The following is a 15,229-nucleotide window of genomic DNA, read 5'->3' as shown; positions in this document are numbered from 1 at the left end:
GGGGCATTTCTAGAGCTCCGACCTGAAAATCAAGACGTCATGATTTGACCTCGTATATTTTCCGAGTTCCCAGTTGTTGTGAACGTAGGAACTGTAATCGGTGTCTGACGTATGATGCACGCCCCCCATTCCAACGCTTCCTGACAAAGATGGCGGCGACCTTGTGTGGCAGGCTTTTACCAAAACAGGGTAACGTACCTCGTTTTTATAAAAACGTTATAAGTACAGCTACATGGCAAGTCATGTTGGAGCACGAGCCCATGTTCTCGGTTGTAGTACACAGCGCACAGCTAACTTCGAATATGACTAAATGAGGCAAACTCAGTCACTTCCTAGAGCGCTAGGCTTCATTAGTTAGCTACATTGTAAGTAGCTACATTGTAGCAAGTAGCACATTTCTACATTAGAATAAGCTAGTTACATTGTAGCAATTGCATGGCTACATTGTAACAAGCAGAACATTGCAACAACAACAACAGCCATTCACGATACACCAGGACTCAAACCTTGCAACTTCATGCTTTTGCTCTTGGGTGAAAGGTTATAACAGAGAGCTTGATGTACAGAATGATCTGTACACTATAAGTGCAAATCCGTTGCATAGCCCTGCTGCAATACATCCTTTCTTTGATGTCAAACCTGAGCTAAGACCATCATTGTGCAGGATAGTCACATTGACAGAAAGATGGGTTGTAAAACACTGGTTGTATTGAATCACTTACACATTATACTGTATTATTGGAATGTATGCACACACAAGTTAATGCATTGCATGGAATAAAATAGTTATCAGGTTTTAATGTCTACATAGAAACATTTATTTTCAGTCCTTCTTTATAAACCCATTGTTAATGTAACGTGTGTCTACAGGATGGCTTCCCCTGACACAGAGTGTCCGGCATGGCTCTAAGGCAGTCACGCGTCACAGGAAGCCCATGCACATCCTCAAACAGAAGCTGATGGCTATCACTGAATACATTCCACCCAAACCTGCAGCTCCCCCCGGGGCTCTGACCCCCCGCGTCAAACCAGTTCAGGAGGTCAGTGAAGTCCAGTGCATGTGTTTATAACTCAAAAACAAGCACAAGCAACCTGTCAATGTTAGTGTGTGTACTGGAGCTTTTTTTCAGAAACACGCATGTACATTTGTTTAGTGCTGAAAGGAGAGCTCCTCCACCCACCCAGCCAGTTAGGAATAGTAGTGACGTGAGCTGGCTTGGTATCGAGATGATGGCTAATTTATGAATACCGCTTTATTCACAGGAAAGTGGCCTGGTGTTGCTCTTGAAGAAGGATTTGCAGACCATGTTCCAGGACTGTAAGATGATCGCTGTGATCCAAAACAACGCCACCAATTCAGAGGACATGCTGCTTCTCAAGCACAGGCTCCATAAGCATGGCATCAAAATCAAGTTTATCCCCAACCAGGTCATATTGTAACTATGACGCAAATTGTATCGCCTATTGCATCTTGAAAGATGTTAATATGATGTTTTTTGATCTTGTTTAACCATAGGTGATGAGGTCCTACCTGGCAGACAGCCCTTACATTAACATGGGGCCTCTATTCATTGGCCAGACAGTTCTATTTGTTAGTAAAGAGCCAAAGGTGAAGGAAATGCTTTTGAGTTTGAGGACCAGCCCCCAGATGGTATTATTGGGTAAGTAAATACTTTTTCAATGCAATCTGGTGGTCCCACTCTCAGTATAGCAAAATGTTATTCCCTGACTTCAGTAAAGCTATTATCATACAAGCAATTGTGTAATCCCTTACTTCTCTTCCCACTGTTTCAGGGGCCTGTATAGAGAAGATATTGCTGAGTCGGCAGGGGGTGTTGAACTATGCCAAGCTGCCGTCAGTGACCGTGGTCCAGGGAGAGCTAGTGAGTGGCCTGACCATGCTGACCTCGCAGACAGCCTCCATGTTGCAGCACCACCCCGCCCACCTCTCATTGATACTCCAGCAGTACCTCAAACAGCAGGCTCCCGCAGGCAGTACCAACGGGACCCCAGGGGAGAGCCCCCCCAAGGCAGAGGAGACTGCTTAGGTCTAGGAGATTCACGTCCGTGGGGGAGGGGAAGGATGTCGGCAGCACTATGGCTACTGGAAGGTCGTGTCTTCAGATTTAAGGTCTGCCTCTGTGACCTGGAGGTCATACAATGTACAGTACAACACCTCTAGAGAGCAACTCTTGGAGAAAACATGTTTTTGTTCCTTTTGTTCATCATTTTGATTACTACTCATGTTCTGTTCTAAGGCCTCTTTGACCATATCAAAAATAAATGATGTCAATGTTTAAAATATTGTATTAGCCAATGGCAAGTGTTTTGTTATTGATTTGAAGTGATTGGTCCAAAAAACTCAAAGTAAATGAACCAACCTTCTTGGCTGAGGTAGTCCTCTGCGTTGATCCTTTTTGAATATATGAATATGTGGGTAGACATTTGTAAAAGTCAGTGCCAATAGTCATGCGTGCTCCAATAGTTATGAGAAGCATACGAGCCAAAATTAAACAAGTGGTCTTGGAGATCCTGATAAATGCTAATCTGGGGATTACCACATGTTAATCTGGGTCAGTTAGTCTATTACAGCTGCTATTCTGAGTTTGTGGGAGGGAAACCACCATATTCATCTCAATTCAATATCAGTATGTCACAGGGCAAGCCCTACAATATTATTATTACTACTAACCCACAGGGTTGTGTATGAATCAAGTGTGTGTGTCATTTATTTGTTTGATTTAACTATAGATCTTCTCATGATGTCAAAACATTGGATCATGTGTATTCTATGTGGCAGAAGAACGTTGACGAGACTTTATTTAAATGCATTGTAAACATGCAGTTATCCAATGGCGATATAGCGACAGACAGGCCTAGGTGCACCATCAGTTGTCGGGCCTACAAGTCTAGCAACAAACATCCCATGAGCACATGTAATTCCTTAGGCTAATGCGGATAATGCCCTGGCCACATTGCGCAGTGGCACAGCTATCCGTGGATTTGGGTGCTGCGTTTTACTCATTACGCGGGCACAGCGAAGCAGACATTGGCAGTTTCTACAATACTTTTTTGACGGCGTGTCTTGTTTTTCCGCACGTGTGTTGAGAAAGACGTGGTACTGCAATCTGTTAAAGCTGTGTGATTTGTCAAACAAATGGGAAATCACGAGGTTTGTTGGACATTTAAAAAAAAATATTACCGCGATGAGAGTGGTCACACATGAACTTCAGGTAAGCTCGCAGAGTGAATATTTGCGTTTGATGAATGTGTAGTTGATGAGATGACTTTTTAGGAACGGGGAATTTCCAAGGATATGGATGCAATTTCAACATGTCCACTTCAACCACATAACCAAAACAAACTCCATTATTTATTGGGTTTACCTTTTTCAAAATGTTGCTAATGGACAAATAATGCAATATCAGATCATTGTAGATTAAGCTATTATAGAATACATGTTTGTTTTTGACACTTTCTTAAGCACATAATTCATTGGACTAGGCCCTATGTCTAAATGTTTATAATTTTTTTTTTTTTTTTAATGAAATAGATGCTAGTTGAAGGTAATTCCCAAATGAACATGTGTTATGCTCAAATGGTTTGTTTAGTTCAGGACATGAGTCAATTTGTGGGGCACAGTCATTTCATAATGGGCTTTCGATAAGAGCCTCCTTGCCCCAATTTAACCATTGTGATGGGGCCCAAGGTTATGCCTTTTTGCATTGTGCTTTCTTGAGAATAACGAGCAGTTTGTTGTATGTAACCACATAGCAAGTTTACTCACCTGCAGTTTTATGACTAACAACCTGTCTGTGGTTTACTCGTGCACACTGTATATGCGTCAGTCACCTCATATTCTTGTTGTGCTGGAAAATCATATTGTATGGTGAGCCCTGTAATATACAGACTTCTCATTTCTTCAGTAGCATTATACTTATCAGTTGGAGGCAGGGTTGCCAAACCTCCTACTTTTAGGAACAACCTCCTCTGTGCACTGCCCACAGAATCTCATCAGGGAAACTTCAGAGAATTTGGAGCAATGTTGAGTAGAAAGATGACACCATTTCCCATTTGATGCAATGACTGCAGTCTGGCCTCTTTTGGCAGACATAAATCCTTCATTGATTCAGTTAGTTGTCAGTAGTGCTTACCCTTAAACGTAATATAAGATTACATTTGGTCACACTAGCAATGTTGCCCAGAATAACCTGCCTTGACTGCCACAGCAAAGGTAGAGGACTAAGGCCTAAACATCAACATAACCTACCATTCAACATATCCACATAGCGTTCATAATTCAATGGATTGATTGCCCACTTCAACATGCCAAGCAGGCCCATATACAGAGCATGATGTGGAGGGTTTGCACTGTAATTGGCGACTAGATAATTCAGTATTTTTCTGCGTTGAGTAAGCAAGCTTGAAGCTTGGTTAGCAGCAAATCCTATTATCCTGTTTCTGCCACACGCTTCCCTGACGGAGGTCAGAGAGGCTTCCCTCTCTACCTCTGTCCTCAACCATCAGCCCTTATTTAATACCAAGCCTGCATGGGTGCACATGGATACATTCATGAGCTCAAAACACTTGTCTTGGAACCCAGGGGTGCAACTTTAACATTCTGAAATGTCATTTTTCTCCTCCCCAGTTGTATCATTGGAATGCCAATACAAAACGAGCCAACGGTGTGCTTTAGGAACATGTTGACACCTCTGGGCGGGTAGACTGTTTGGAGTCTTTTCCTAATGGATTAAAAAATAAATCAAATAAAATGTCTCCTCCACTTCTAAAACCGAAGTTGCGCCCCTGTTGGAACCTATATTGTATTCAAGTCATACACATTGTCTATTGTGTTTTCAATGGCTGCAGATGTAACTTTTGCATAGGCCTAGCACTCCCATACCCAGGCCTCAAACCTTTTTTGTTGTCACCGCCAGAGCTTCAGTGTTCTCTGCCTTGTGATCTCATTACTGCATGTTCAGGAGAGGTCTTGCTAAAAAAGGTTAAGCCAATTAGAAGGGAGGTTAGTAATCTTCTCCTCAGATTCCCAGCCTGTTGGAGTGAGAACAAACCTATCTATCACCCTACAGGTAATGGCCTCTGATGTCATGTTTCTTCCTTTACATTGAAATGGAAAAATAGGTTAATAACACTGGATGGAAAATCTGACATTGATATTAAATGGCTCAGTATCACAAATACCTGTTGGGGAAGGGTGAGAGGGATCTTGGGTTCTTTCACAAGCCCCCGTGCAAACCTTTGCCAAGAGCTAGATGTGCTTTTAGTCTTTTTGAAATAACACCTGCCCAGAAGTTATGAATACAGGCCTCATATCTTCATACAATGACCTCAGACAAGAGATTTGTCAACCAAAGTTTGTCCAGAGTCTCTTCAGACCCTTATTCACATAAATGCAGCTAACAATTGACATGTTTAATAATTTAGAATATGCAACTTATTCAAAGGAAGTTACAAAACTTTGCACCGCCTCATTCAACAGCAGTTTATACAAGTTGACAGGAGGAAACAACATGTTTGCAAGGAGTAGCCATCTATATTTGTATTCTTTCATGTGTTTACTTTCTTTTTCAGACCCATACTTCTGAGATGACTGGGAGTTTGTAGTGGAACAGTCTTATTGAAAAATCTACCAATAACACAAGGGAGGGAAGCCTGACGTTATCATTTCAAAATGGATTCATTTCAAAATCCTTACGGGTCCAAGCTCAACCGCAGCCAATCGCTGATGAGTGGCCTGGAGAAGACCCCTCCCACGTTGAACAAGCCCACCCACTCTCGGAGCAGTAGCACCGCCTCCTCCCGTCACTCTCGGGTGAGTACGGTATGTCTCTTCCACCAAGAGAGAGTCACACTGACAAAGAATCAACATCAACACATTCAGTTAACAATAAGCACAACCAAAAATTATGTTCTGTACATAGGTAAGGAGTTTTAAACCCATTCTGCACCTGTTTTAAATATCAAATATCCAAACAAAACATCAAACTGCGTGTTAACATCCCACAAATAACAACAATGTCTCCCGATGGATGCTGATGTGTTTGTTCACCCTCAGAACATTAAAGACTGGGAGGTGATGGATGACCTTCAGGTGGAAATGTCAGGTGACAACTCCCAGGACCTGACCATCCCAGGCATCTGTGAAGGATACCTCCTCAAGAGGAGAAAATGGCCCCTGAAAGGCTGGCACAAGGTTAGCAAACTGCCCATTCATCCAATCCACCAGTGTGTTTGGTCACTATTTTGGAAATTAGTTCACATGAGTTTAATTAGAAATTAGTTTAATTCATGTGTTTTTGATCGTACTTTCAGAGGTACTTTGTGTTGGAAATGGGGATCTTACGATATTCCAAAACCCAACAAGATGTAAGTGTACATTCACTATATTATGTATTTTAGTTAAATGATAAACTCGGCATTAATAATATAATGGAAAGCACTTTTTATTTTAAAGATCACAAGGGGAAAGCTTCATGGTTCATTAGATGTTGGCCTTGCAGTCATGTCTATCAACAAGAAATCCAATCGTATCGATTTGGATGCAGGAGATATTCTATATCATATGAAGGTATGTCCCGTTCACTTACTTTAGCTTGTTGGCCAACTTCACTACATAAATTATAATTCAATAACTTACTAAACAAAGTTCAGTGTTGTCCAAGGTTGAATTGGAGAACAGTTGGATTATGTTTTTGGGATTAGTTTTAGAGGCCTGTAGTAATACAAATGAACTTGGCGCCACTCTTCCTGTTCTTTCCTCTCCTAGGCCAATAGTCATGACTTGTTCTACATCTGGGTGGCCAAGCTGAGTGCCCATCGCATGTTCAAGAAGAACGAGGCTGCTCAAGTGCACAATGGCTTCTTCCAGGCCTTGTCCCAGGGCACCAGTGTGCCTGGACTAGCACAGAGGAACGGCATGCAGGACGTGGTGAGTCCTCTCACTCTGTAGAGGTCCAGTCTCTGTTAGTGGTTTATAGTCTTGTATTGACTCGTCAGTGTCTGTCTGTCTCCCTCTCTCGTCTGTATACCAGTCTTCCTACCAACACTACCATAACACTACAGACTCTTATGTGGGCGAGATGGCTGCACCAGCACCGTCCGAGTTTCCCTCGGTCAACCCGGGGGTGAATGGGAAGGTGTCAGCCTGGTTACAACAGACTCATGACCCAGACAGCTGTGCTCAAGGTACTGCACTCGTATACAAAGTAAACCCAAAATGCTTTAGGGCTGCCAAACGTTTCTTTTTTTGTTGCATTCACGTAAATAGTCTAGCTTCTAATTGTCATGAATGGTGCTTCATGGACAACCATGGTTATCTCAAGGCCATCAGACTGTTAAACAGCCATCACTAGCATTGAGTGGCTGCTGCCAACATACTAACTAAAATCTCTAGCCACTTTAATAATAAAAAATTGGATGTAATAAATGTATCGCTAGTCACTTTAAACAATGCCACTTTATATAATGTTTACATATGTATATACTGTACTCTATACCATCTACTGCATCTTGCCTATGCCGTTCGGCCATCGCTCATCCATATATTTATATGTACATATTCTTATTCATTCCTTTACACTTGCGTATATAATGTAGTTGTTGTGAAATTGTTAGAATACTTGTTAGATATTACTGCACGGTCGGAGCTAGAAGTACAAGCATTTCGCTACACTCGCAATAACATCTGCTAACCATGTGTATGTGACCAATAAAATTTGATTTGATGAGATCTACGAATGTTTCGCTCTAGGTCTTAACTCCCCAGTAGAACTGTTCTGGGATCTGCCCTAACAGTCTCTGTTTTTTAAATTTTTCTTCAGAGCTGAACCGTTGTCAGTTGGAACTGTCTGAGCTGAACCGGCTGGTCCGGAGGCTGCAGTTACTGGAGGGGGGCCAGCAGGCCTTCACCGATGGCGAGCTGCAGCGCATCATCAGCATGCAGGTGAGATGAAGCAACACTACGGCCCAGCTCCAAACCAACCCTTCCTAGTATAGGTTTAGCAATGTGGTAATGGTTCCACCCCAGCCATCGCATAGGCTAGGATCAAATATCAGCGCTTATCCAGTTGTTTCAGGTCTACACATTTTCCTAGGGGTAAGGGGTGACTTTTCCTAGGGGCAAGTGAACTAGGAATACCAGTGAGTTGCAGGACAAGGGTGTGAGACATGCTTGAATTAAGTAATGTAATGAGATAAATGGCTCGTGTCTGTTTTAAGTTGAGTCTGTTTTTTTTCCAATTCCACCAAGAATCTCTCTCTTGAAAAACCCAAGAAGTCCAGGTCTTGCAAGATATGGGGTCACTCGCGCACAATGTCAAGGGTAGAGGCCCTTGGAATGGTAAGACAGGTTTGTAACATTTTCTTTTTTTACCTGTGGTTCTTAGATTAAATGTGTAGGTGATTTAGACTGACTTTTTTAGTTTTGACTCATGGATATTTGTTCCAGTGCATTTCCCCGTTGATTTGGCACTAATTTTCACATATTTTTTTAATACTAAAATTCCAAAAGTTGATTGTGTACCACTAGCCAACCTGTAAAGAGTATAATGTGTTGGTTTTGAGTATTCGCTAACCCAATCATCTGATAACTTTTAGACTTCCTTTTAATCCAAAACCTTTTCGTGGGATTACTAAATTGGTGAGTCAACACCAGGAAACAAGGCAGACTGCCAAAGCAAGGAACACCTAGCTAGTCCTAATTGATCTCTTCCATGTTGTCTAGACAGTCACACAGACAAAGGGGTAAACAATTTTTTACAATGGAAAGTAAGGTCAAATCAGATTTAGATTCAGAGACTGAGCAAACCAACCTTTTACAATTACAGACTGCTATCAGATTGAATGGAAGTTGTAGCTGTTATATATATGTATGTGTTTGAGAAATAAGACTTTGGGTAATTCCTTGTAGGACATACATGCTCCTACAGTAGAATTGAACACTAGCGGGCCTCCAGAGGGGCACAGTGGTCTAAGGGGTTCAAAGCCAAAGCTGTGTCATTACTGGCCGTGACTGGGAGTCCCATAGGGGGGCGCACAATCGGCCCAGTGTCGTCCGGGTTAGGGGAGGGTTTGGTCGGGGGGGGCCGGGCCCCTGCAGGCTGTCTTCGGTTGCCAGTTGAACGGTGTTTCCTCTGATACGTTGGTGCAGCTGGCTTCCGGGTTAAGCGAGCGGGTGTTAAGAAGTGTGGCTTGGCGGGTTATATTTTGGAGGACACACGACTCAATCTTCAGCTCTCCTGAGCCCGTTAGAGAGTTGCAGCGACGAGACAAGATCGTAATAACAAAATTGGGGTGAAAAATGGGTTAATTCTTCATGAAATAAAAAATTAAACGATAGCTTTTAATCTTCCATAGTATCTATATTGCATGGCTTGTACACAGTTCTTATTCATTTTCCTTCTACATACAAACATATTTGACATCTCACTAATGTGGGGAATCAGTGACTGGCAAATCATTCTCAGACAAATAGAAAATGGTTGTTCAGTTTGTTCTACTTGTTCATTCTCCATCGTTCCTCCATTTTGTAGCTGTCCTCTAGTCACCTAAACAGCTCGTCCCAACTGGGTGCGTCTGTCCCCTCCCTTCAAGACTATGTCCCCGCCGTCCCTGACTATGTCTACTCCCAGCTGTCCCCTCCCACCAACGCCTCCCCAGAAGGCATGAAGATCCAGCAGGACATCTGTAGCGTGTCCCAAAGAGGTCAGAGTCAAAACACACATGGACTCACACATGTTGGGTGCGTTCATTAGTACTAATGCTAAATGTGAATTTCTTTATTTTCCTGTCCCCGTCAGTACACGCGTCCCTCAAGTCTGTGCATGATGCCTTGGCCCAGGAGCGTCAGAGACTGCAGGACACCTACCACCAATCAACCACACTGGCTGAGGTGAGGGTATATGCCTTCATGGAGACAGGCTTGGTTTACGAAATGTGTGTGTTTATTTGTGTGCGAGTGCCTATGGGTGCTTTTCCTCACCGACTCTGTCTTCTTGGCTGTCTTTCTCATGGTTTTTATTGTTCGTCACTCTTCCTCTCTTTAGACTGTATCCGGGAACGAGTCCCGTCGCACGCCATCGGTGACAGACTCTGCAGCTGAGTATTTTGACGCGAGTGACGGTGTCCTGAATGGGAGCTTCTCTGAGTCTGAGTCTGGTCTGAGTGAAGGGACAACCAGCAACTCTGAACCTGAGGAAGGACATGGTGAACACACATACACACGCTCTGTAACCAGTTAGCAATTAGCTGTTTTTTCAATTTATTGAAACCGATCTCTCTCTCTCTCCCCCACAGCTTCAGCCACTCGTGAGTACCGTGCCAGCATCTCTAAGACTCCCAACTGTGTCGTGCCCAAAAACACGGGCCGACGTACCACCCTGGCCGCCCACTGCCCGGACAACGCCCAGGTGGGCCTGATGCAGATCCTCTATAACAACATAGGCAAGGACCTGTCCCGTGTCTCCATGCCTGCTGCTCTCAACGAGCCCATCAACCTGATGCAAAGACTGTGTGAGGAGCTGGAGTACTCCGAGCTGCTGGACACCGCCAACAACACACAAGACCCCTACCAGAGGATGGTGAGGATTCTTAAATGTCTTTTCAAATTTTGTAACTCAAAGGATGTAAGACTTTTTAAGAGCCACCTTAAAGACACTGAATGGAAAAGTGCTCAAGTTAGCAGCATCTGGACACATCACTAAACTATGATAAAAAGTTTCCGTTGTGTCAAAGGTATATTCTAGAATACAGTATGTACAGAGCCTCACGGTTGAAATGAAACCACGTAACGACAGCTATGCTAGTGATTCGCAGTATGTTAGATTAGAAGACTGAAGGTGTTTCTCTCGTCTTGTGCAGGTCTACATAGGTGCCTTTGCCATCTCTGGCTATGCTACAGCTCACTACCGCAACCGCTACAAGCCCTTCAACCCACTCCTGGGGGAGACCTATGAATGTTTGAGAGAGGACAAGGGCTTCCGCTACATCAGTGAGCAGGTAGGAGGACTGAATCTTCTCTAACATTCCTCAGCAGACCAGGTCAGACTAGTTCTGTTGTATTCAGACTAAACCATTCTTGTCTTTCATCAGGTCTGCCACCACCCCCCCATCTCTGCATGTCACGCGGACTCCGATTCCTTCTCCTTCTGGCAGGGTGAGCTTTACTGACTATAACTGAGCAAAACCTTGATTCTAGTCGGCTAGTGTTAGCAAGTGTCTTGACAATTGTTTTGAACCATTTCTAAACATTTTGAAACTATACTATCCGAAACTTTGATCATTCATGTTTTTCTCATGAAGCACAACATATTTGTGTCACCTAAACAGACCAGCGGTGGAAGAATAAGTTCTGGGGAAAGTCACTGGAGATCATGCCAACAGGGATGGTGAATGTCACTCTCCCAAGGTGAGAGTCTGCTGCTGGTGGCCATTTGTTTACTATCTGCTCCCTCAAACTGTTAAAAATGAACATCACTCTTTTAGGTTTGGGGACCACTATGAGTGGAACAAAGTGGTGACCTGCATCCATAATGTCCTGAGCCAGCAGCGCTACCTGGAGCACTATGGGGAGGTCATCATCCGTAACCTCAACAGCAACGCGTGCACCTGTAAGATCACTTTCGTTAAGTCCCGCTATTGGGGGTCGGACACCAACAAGAATGAAGTGCAGGGCACCGTGCTCGACCAGACTGGAAGTGTTATCCACCGGTTTGGGGGGCTGTGGCATGAGGGCATCTTCTGTGACACCTTGCCCACTCCACAGTGTATCTGGAAGCCAAGTGAGTATCCCACCCACCCAAGGAAAACAGTCTGTGAAAAGTTCAAAACTGAGAACTCTTGTATCAAAAGCCTCCAAACCCTAAAGTTTTTTTTTACTGGTTAGCGATATGCTATCTAAAGACATTGTGGTTTGAGGCTGTGGTTACATTAGCTGTAGCTGACCTCCGTGGTCTATTTCACTGTACAGATTCCCAGCCCAAGGACTACTACCTGTACTACGGCTTCTCCAGCTTCACACTAGAGCTGAACGAGCTCACCCCAGGCCTGAAGCCTCTTCTGCCTCCCACAGACTCACGCCTTCGTCCTGACCAGAGGTGAGTGGTGCCGCCATGGGTCGGGCTTGATTAGGAAATGGAAAACCACCATTTTACAAATATATATTTTTTATATTAACAGGGCCATGACGTTTTCCTATTTTAGGTGACACGACCAGGAAAAAGTCTGGGCCTTTCTCGTAGATATGATGAATTGGTGTGTTTTGATGATTTTTGTTATTTTATTTTCCTCAGGATGCTGGAGGACGGGAGGGTGGATGACTGTGACAAGTTTAAAGAAGAAGTGGAAGCCATGCAGAGGGAGCGGAGGAAACAACTGGTTAAGAAAGGACGGGAGCACACGCCACGATTCTTTAAGTAAGTCCCTTTACTTTGTCTTCAGTGGTACTCTTGTGTGTCATCTTATATCTAGGATAATACCCCCAAATCTTTTTTTGTAGTCTAAAATGTACCAAACTTCAATTGTGATATACATTAAGATCACATAGGACCACTGGTTTAATACTAGGTATGCTTTCTGTATTTGAATCGTTTTCCATCTTTAGGAAAGCCATGGATTCCGCTGGGAGGGATGTGTGGCTCTCCAATGGAACCTATTGGAAAGTCAGAGAGGACCCAGGCTTTGCTAACACAAACAACCTGGAACTATGGTGAATAAACAGACAGACTGGGGCCATTTGGTGGAATTGGTGAAGGCATCGATGAACTGTCCTGAGACCCCACCTTCCATCATTGCCATATGATTTGCACTCCCTCCCTGGCTGCTTCATGGGAAACCTCTGGGGAAAGTCTGGAAACTACTTGGATCCACTGAAACGTCAAGTTGAAAATAGTTCCCAGAATGTGTAGCGTCACCTGCTCCGCTACCTGGGAAGGATAAAGAGACTTTTCTCTCATACTCGTATTTAGTCCACTGCAATGTATTTATGGTCATTCCCCATTTGTGTACATTTGTTATCCTGTCAAGATGTATTTTCTGTCTAGAGGGCTGGAAGTGTGAGGTTCATTTGCTCAGGTCAAGACATTTACTGTGGACTAATTTTCAGATATTGTAAAGGTAGAAAAATGTGTATTTAATACTCTCTGGGCTGACTCCTAACTCAATCTTTTTGCATCATCACTCAATTCACACGTCTCTCTAAGTCATCTATGCATGATTTGTGGATCCTAAGTTAGGATTAAGCCCATTATGAATTATTGTTGAATCATATTTATTTCAGTGGCATTAGTGTGTTCAAACATTCCTTTCTCCTACCTGAGTGTTTAAGTAAGTCAAACAATTTGACATGGGAATGTAACCTATAACAGTCTGTCATTTTAGGGTGCACATAAGTTACTTTTTATAATGTAAGTGTTGTATTTTTTATTTGATTTTTAGTGAACAATAATGCTATTACTTGTAATTAAGATATTGCTCTTGAAAGGGGTTACCAAGGCAACTGATTGCATAATGAGTCTGCATTAATAAAGTATATTTTATGATTGAGTATAATTAAATTATTGTCAAGCTAGACTTAATATTAACATGTCTAATGTACAATGGGTATGTGGGTATTATTCTGTTTCTAATCTTGAGGTTGTCTTTTTTTATTTAATTTTTTTACATTGTTTTGAGATTCAATTTAAACAGTTGTGATTATGAAATGTTAATTCATGAGTAAAAGACAAGTAAGCCACCTTTTTAATAAATTAATCACTTTTTTTCCTTCAATGTTTTCTGCTATTCGAGTCTTTATTACATTAGAATAAAGCGAAGACTATTTAAAAATCTTAATTTAGTACAATATTTTGCATTTCTCTACTGCATTCCTGGATCATCAGTCTATTCATCCTTTACAGCCTTCTCGGACCGATTGAGTTAATCAATGATTTATACAACTTTACAATAATTTAAGGACAGGCCATTTCACAGACAGAAGGCAAGGTGCCCTATCCCGGAGACAAACAGTCCACATTAAACACAAACGAACATGCTTCACTATCCAACTGTTGGATGGAGAATTTGACCTTTCAAGTCTACCCCATCCTTATTCTCTTTGAGCTTTTTAAGTCATCAAGACTGGACTACATTTCCCATTCACAACTTAATTCTAAAAGGATGGCAAAGAATCATGGGTTATGGATTGTTTATAGAATATTTCTATTGGCAGGAGTTAGTTTTGTTTATTGTAAGGAGTAGTACACTAGGAGGCAGTCCTGAGGAGTTTACACCACATACAGACAGAATGATCTATTTCTCTCAACTCACTAGCAGTCATGTTAATGCAGGTTCAGTGCCAGGCAGCGTCACATACAAAATCATGTAACGCAAGAAGATAGAGTCAAAATTTCTGCACATTTTCCAAGCATTTGATCAAATCAATGTTTTTCATTTGCTCTTGCAATATTGAACACCTTATAAATAAAAAGTTAATTCACATCTCATTTTAATTGCACTTAAATAACAAATTGTCCACCTCTTAACAACTGTAATAACGAAGTCCCTTTTTCATTCATTTAAACTGCTTAAGGGTAAAAATAAACTTTTCAGGAAGAGACTCATGTTAGCAATATATTTCTATACAGTGTCCAGCATAAGATCAACTCTACATAAGAAAACATCTATAGCTAGACTTTTTAAATTCCAGATGATTCCCTTTCCCCTTTTGTAGCACATGAAGTCAGTCCAATGACCTTTTCTGTGCTGTGGCATTATTGCATTATGATGGTGTCACAGCAAAGTCACATTATGCTAAGCTCCGTTTAGGGAAGGTGTCTTTCTGTTCGCGAACATATTTCATTTACAGAGTTCTGCAATACCACAGATCTGATTGTCTTCCTCATCCTGTTGCTCCAGTTTTATGTCAGAGAATCACTGATTTCTACCGCCTTCCAATAGGAAAACCAGCTTCTCTGTTTGTTTGTAGAAAGGCAGTTTAGCCTGACACAAAATGGCAGAATTTCCCTTTGAAAGTTGGCATCTGTACAATTAATGAATTAATAATATAAAAACACCTTGAGGAGGTTAAAATTAACATCCAGTATATGTAAGTAGGTTAAAAAACTTTTTTTTTTTTTTATATATTACATTAAGTATATTCAATCATTGCCAGCAGGGCTGACTGTAGACACACAGACCCATTGTCTTTTAAAAAAAACTCAAAAGTGGATTTGTT

The 15,229-nt window shown here is 42.2% G+C and overlaps 2 protein-coding genes across 5 annotated transcripts; both read left to right on the top strand.

Annotated features, from left to right (window-relative positions):
* The first annotated feature begins 18 nt into the window (after positions 1 to 18).
* On the top strand, positions 19 to 2,302 carry mrpl10 (mitochondrial ribosomal protein L10). Its single transcript, XM_029707620.1, has 5 exons — positions 19 to 189; positions 871 to 1,040; positions 1,264 to 1,428; positions 1,517 to 1,661; positions 1,795 to 2,302. The coding sequence occupies exons 1-5, from the start codon at positions 150 to 152 to the stop codon at positions 2,046 to 2,048; spliced, it is 774 nt and encodes a 257-aa protein (XP_029563480.1). The 5' UTR covers positions 19 to 149; the 3' UTR covers positions 2,049 to 2,302.
* Positions 2,303 to 2,847: 545 nt separating this feature from the next.
* LOC115158517 (oxysterol-binding protein-related protein 7) lies at positions 2,848 to 13,785 on the top strand. Of its 4 annotated transcripts, none has more exons than XM_029707605.1 (20): positions 2,848 to 3,233; positions 5,593 to 5,833; positions 6,077 to 6,214; positions 6,334 to 6,387; positions 6,476 to 6,589; positions 6,788 to 6,949; positions 7,053 to 7,206; positions 7,842 to 7,963; positions 8,270 to 8,359; positions 9,552 to 9,723; positions 9,819 to 9,910; positions 10,065 to 10,224; positions 10,315 to 10,598; positions 10,879 to 11,016; positions 11,110 to 11,173; positions 11,347 to 11,425; positions 11,503 to 11,798; positions 11,987 to 12,113; positions 12,309 to 12,431; positions 12,620 to 13,785. In XM_029707605.1, the coding sequence occupies exons 2-20, from the start codon at positions 5,693 to 5,695 to the stop codon at positions 12,726 to 12,728; spliced, it is 2,619 nt and encodes an 872-aa protein (XP_029563465.1). In that variant the 5' UTR covers positions 2,848 to 3,233; positions 5,593 to 5,692; the 3' UTR covers positions 12,729 to 13,785. The 4 variants fall into 4 exon arrangements, with proteins under 4 accessions (XP_029563465.1, XP_029563448.1, XP_029563458.1 ...); XM_029707588.1 differs by having other exon boundaries at positions 8,270 to 8,368; XM_029707598.1 differs by having other exon boundaries at positions 5,593 to 5,842.
* Positions 13,786 to 15,229: the final 1,444 nt, after the last annotated feature.

The sequence above is a fragment of the Salmo trutta genome, chromosome 2, assembly GCF_901001165.1.
Source record: "Salmo trutta chromosome 2, fSalTru1.1, whole genome shotgun sequence".
Classification (NCBI taxonomy): Eukaryota; Metazoa; Chordata; class Actinopteri; order Salmoniformes; family Salmonidae; genus Salmo; species Salmo trutta.
This window is presented reverse-complemented; position numbering and strand designations above follow the sequence as displayed.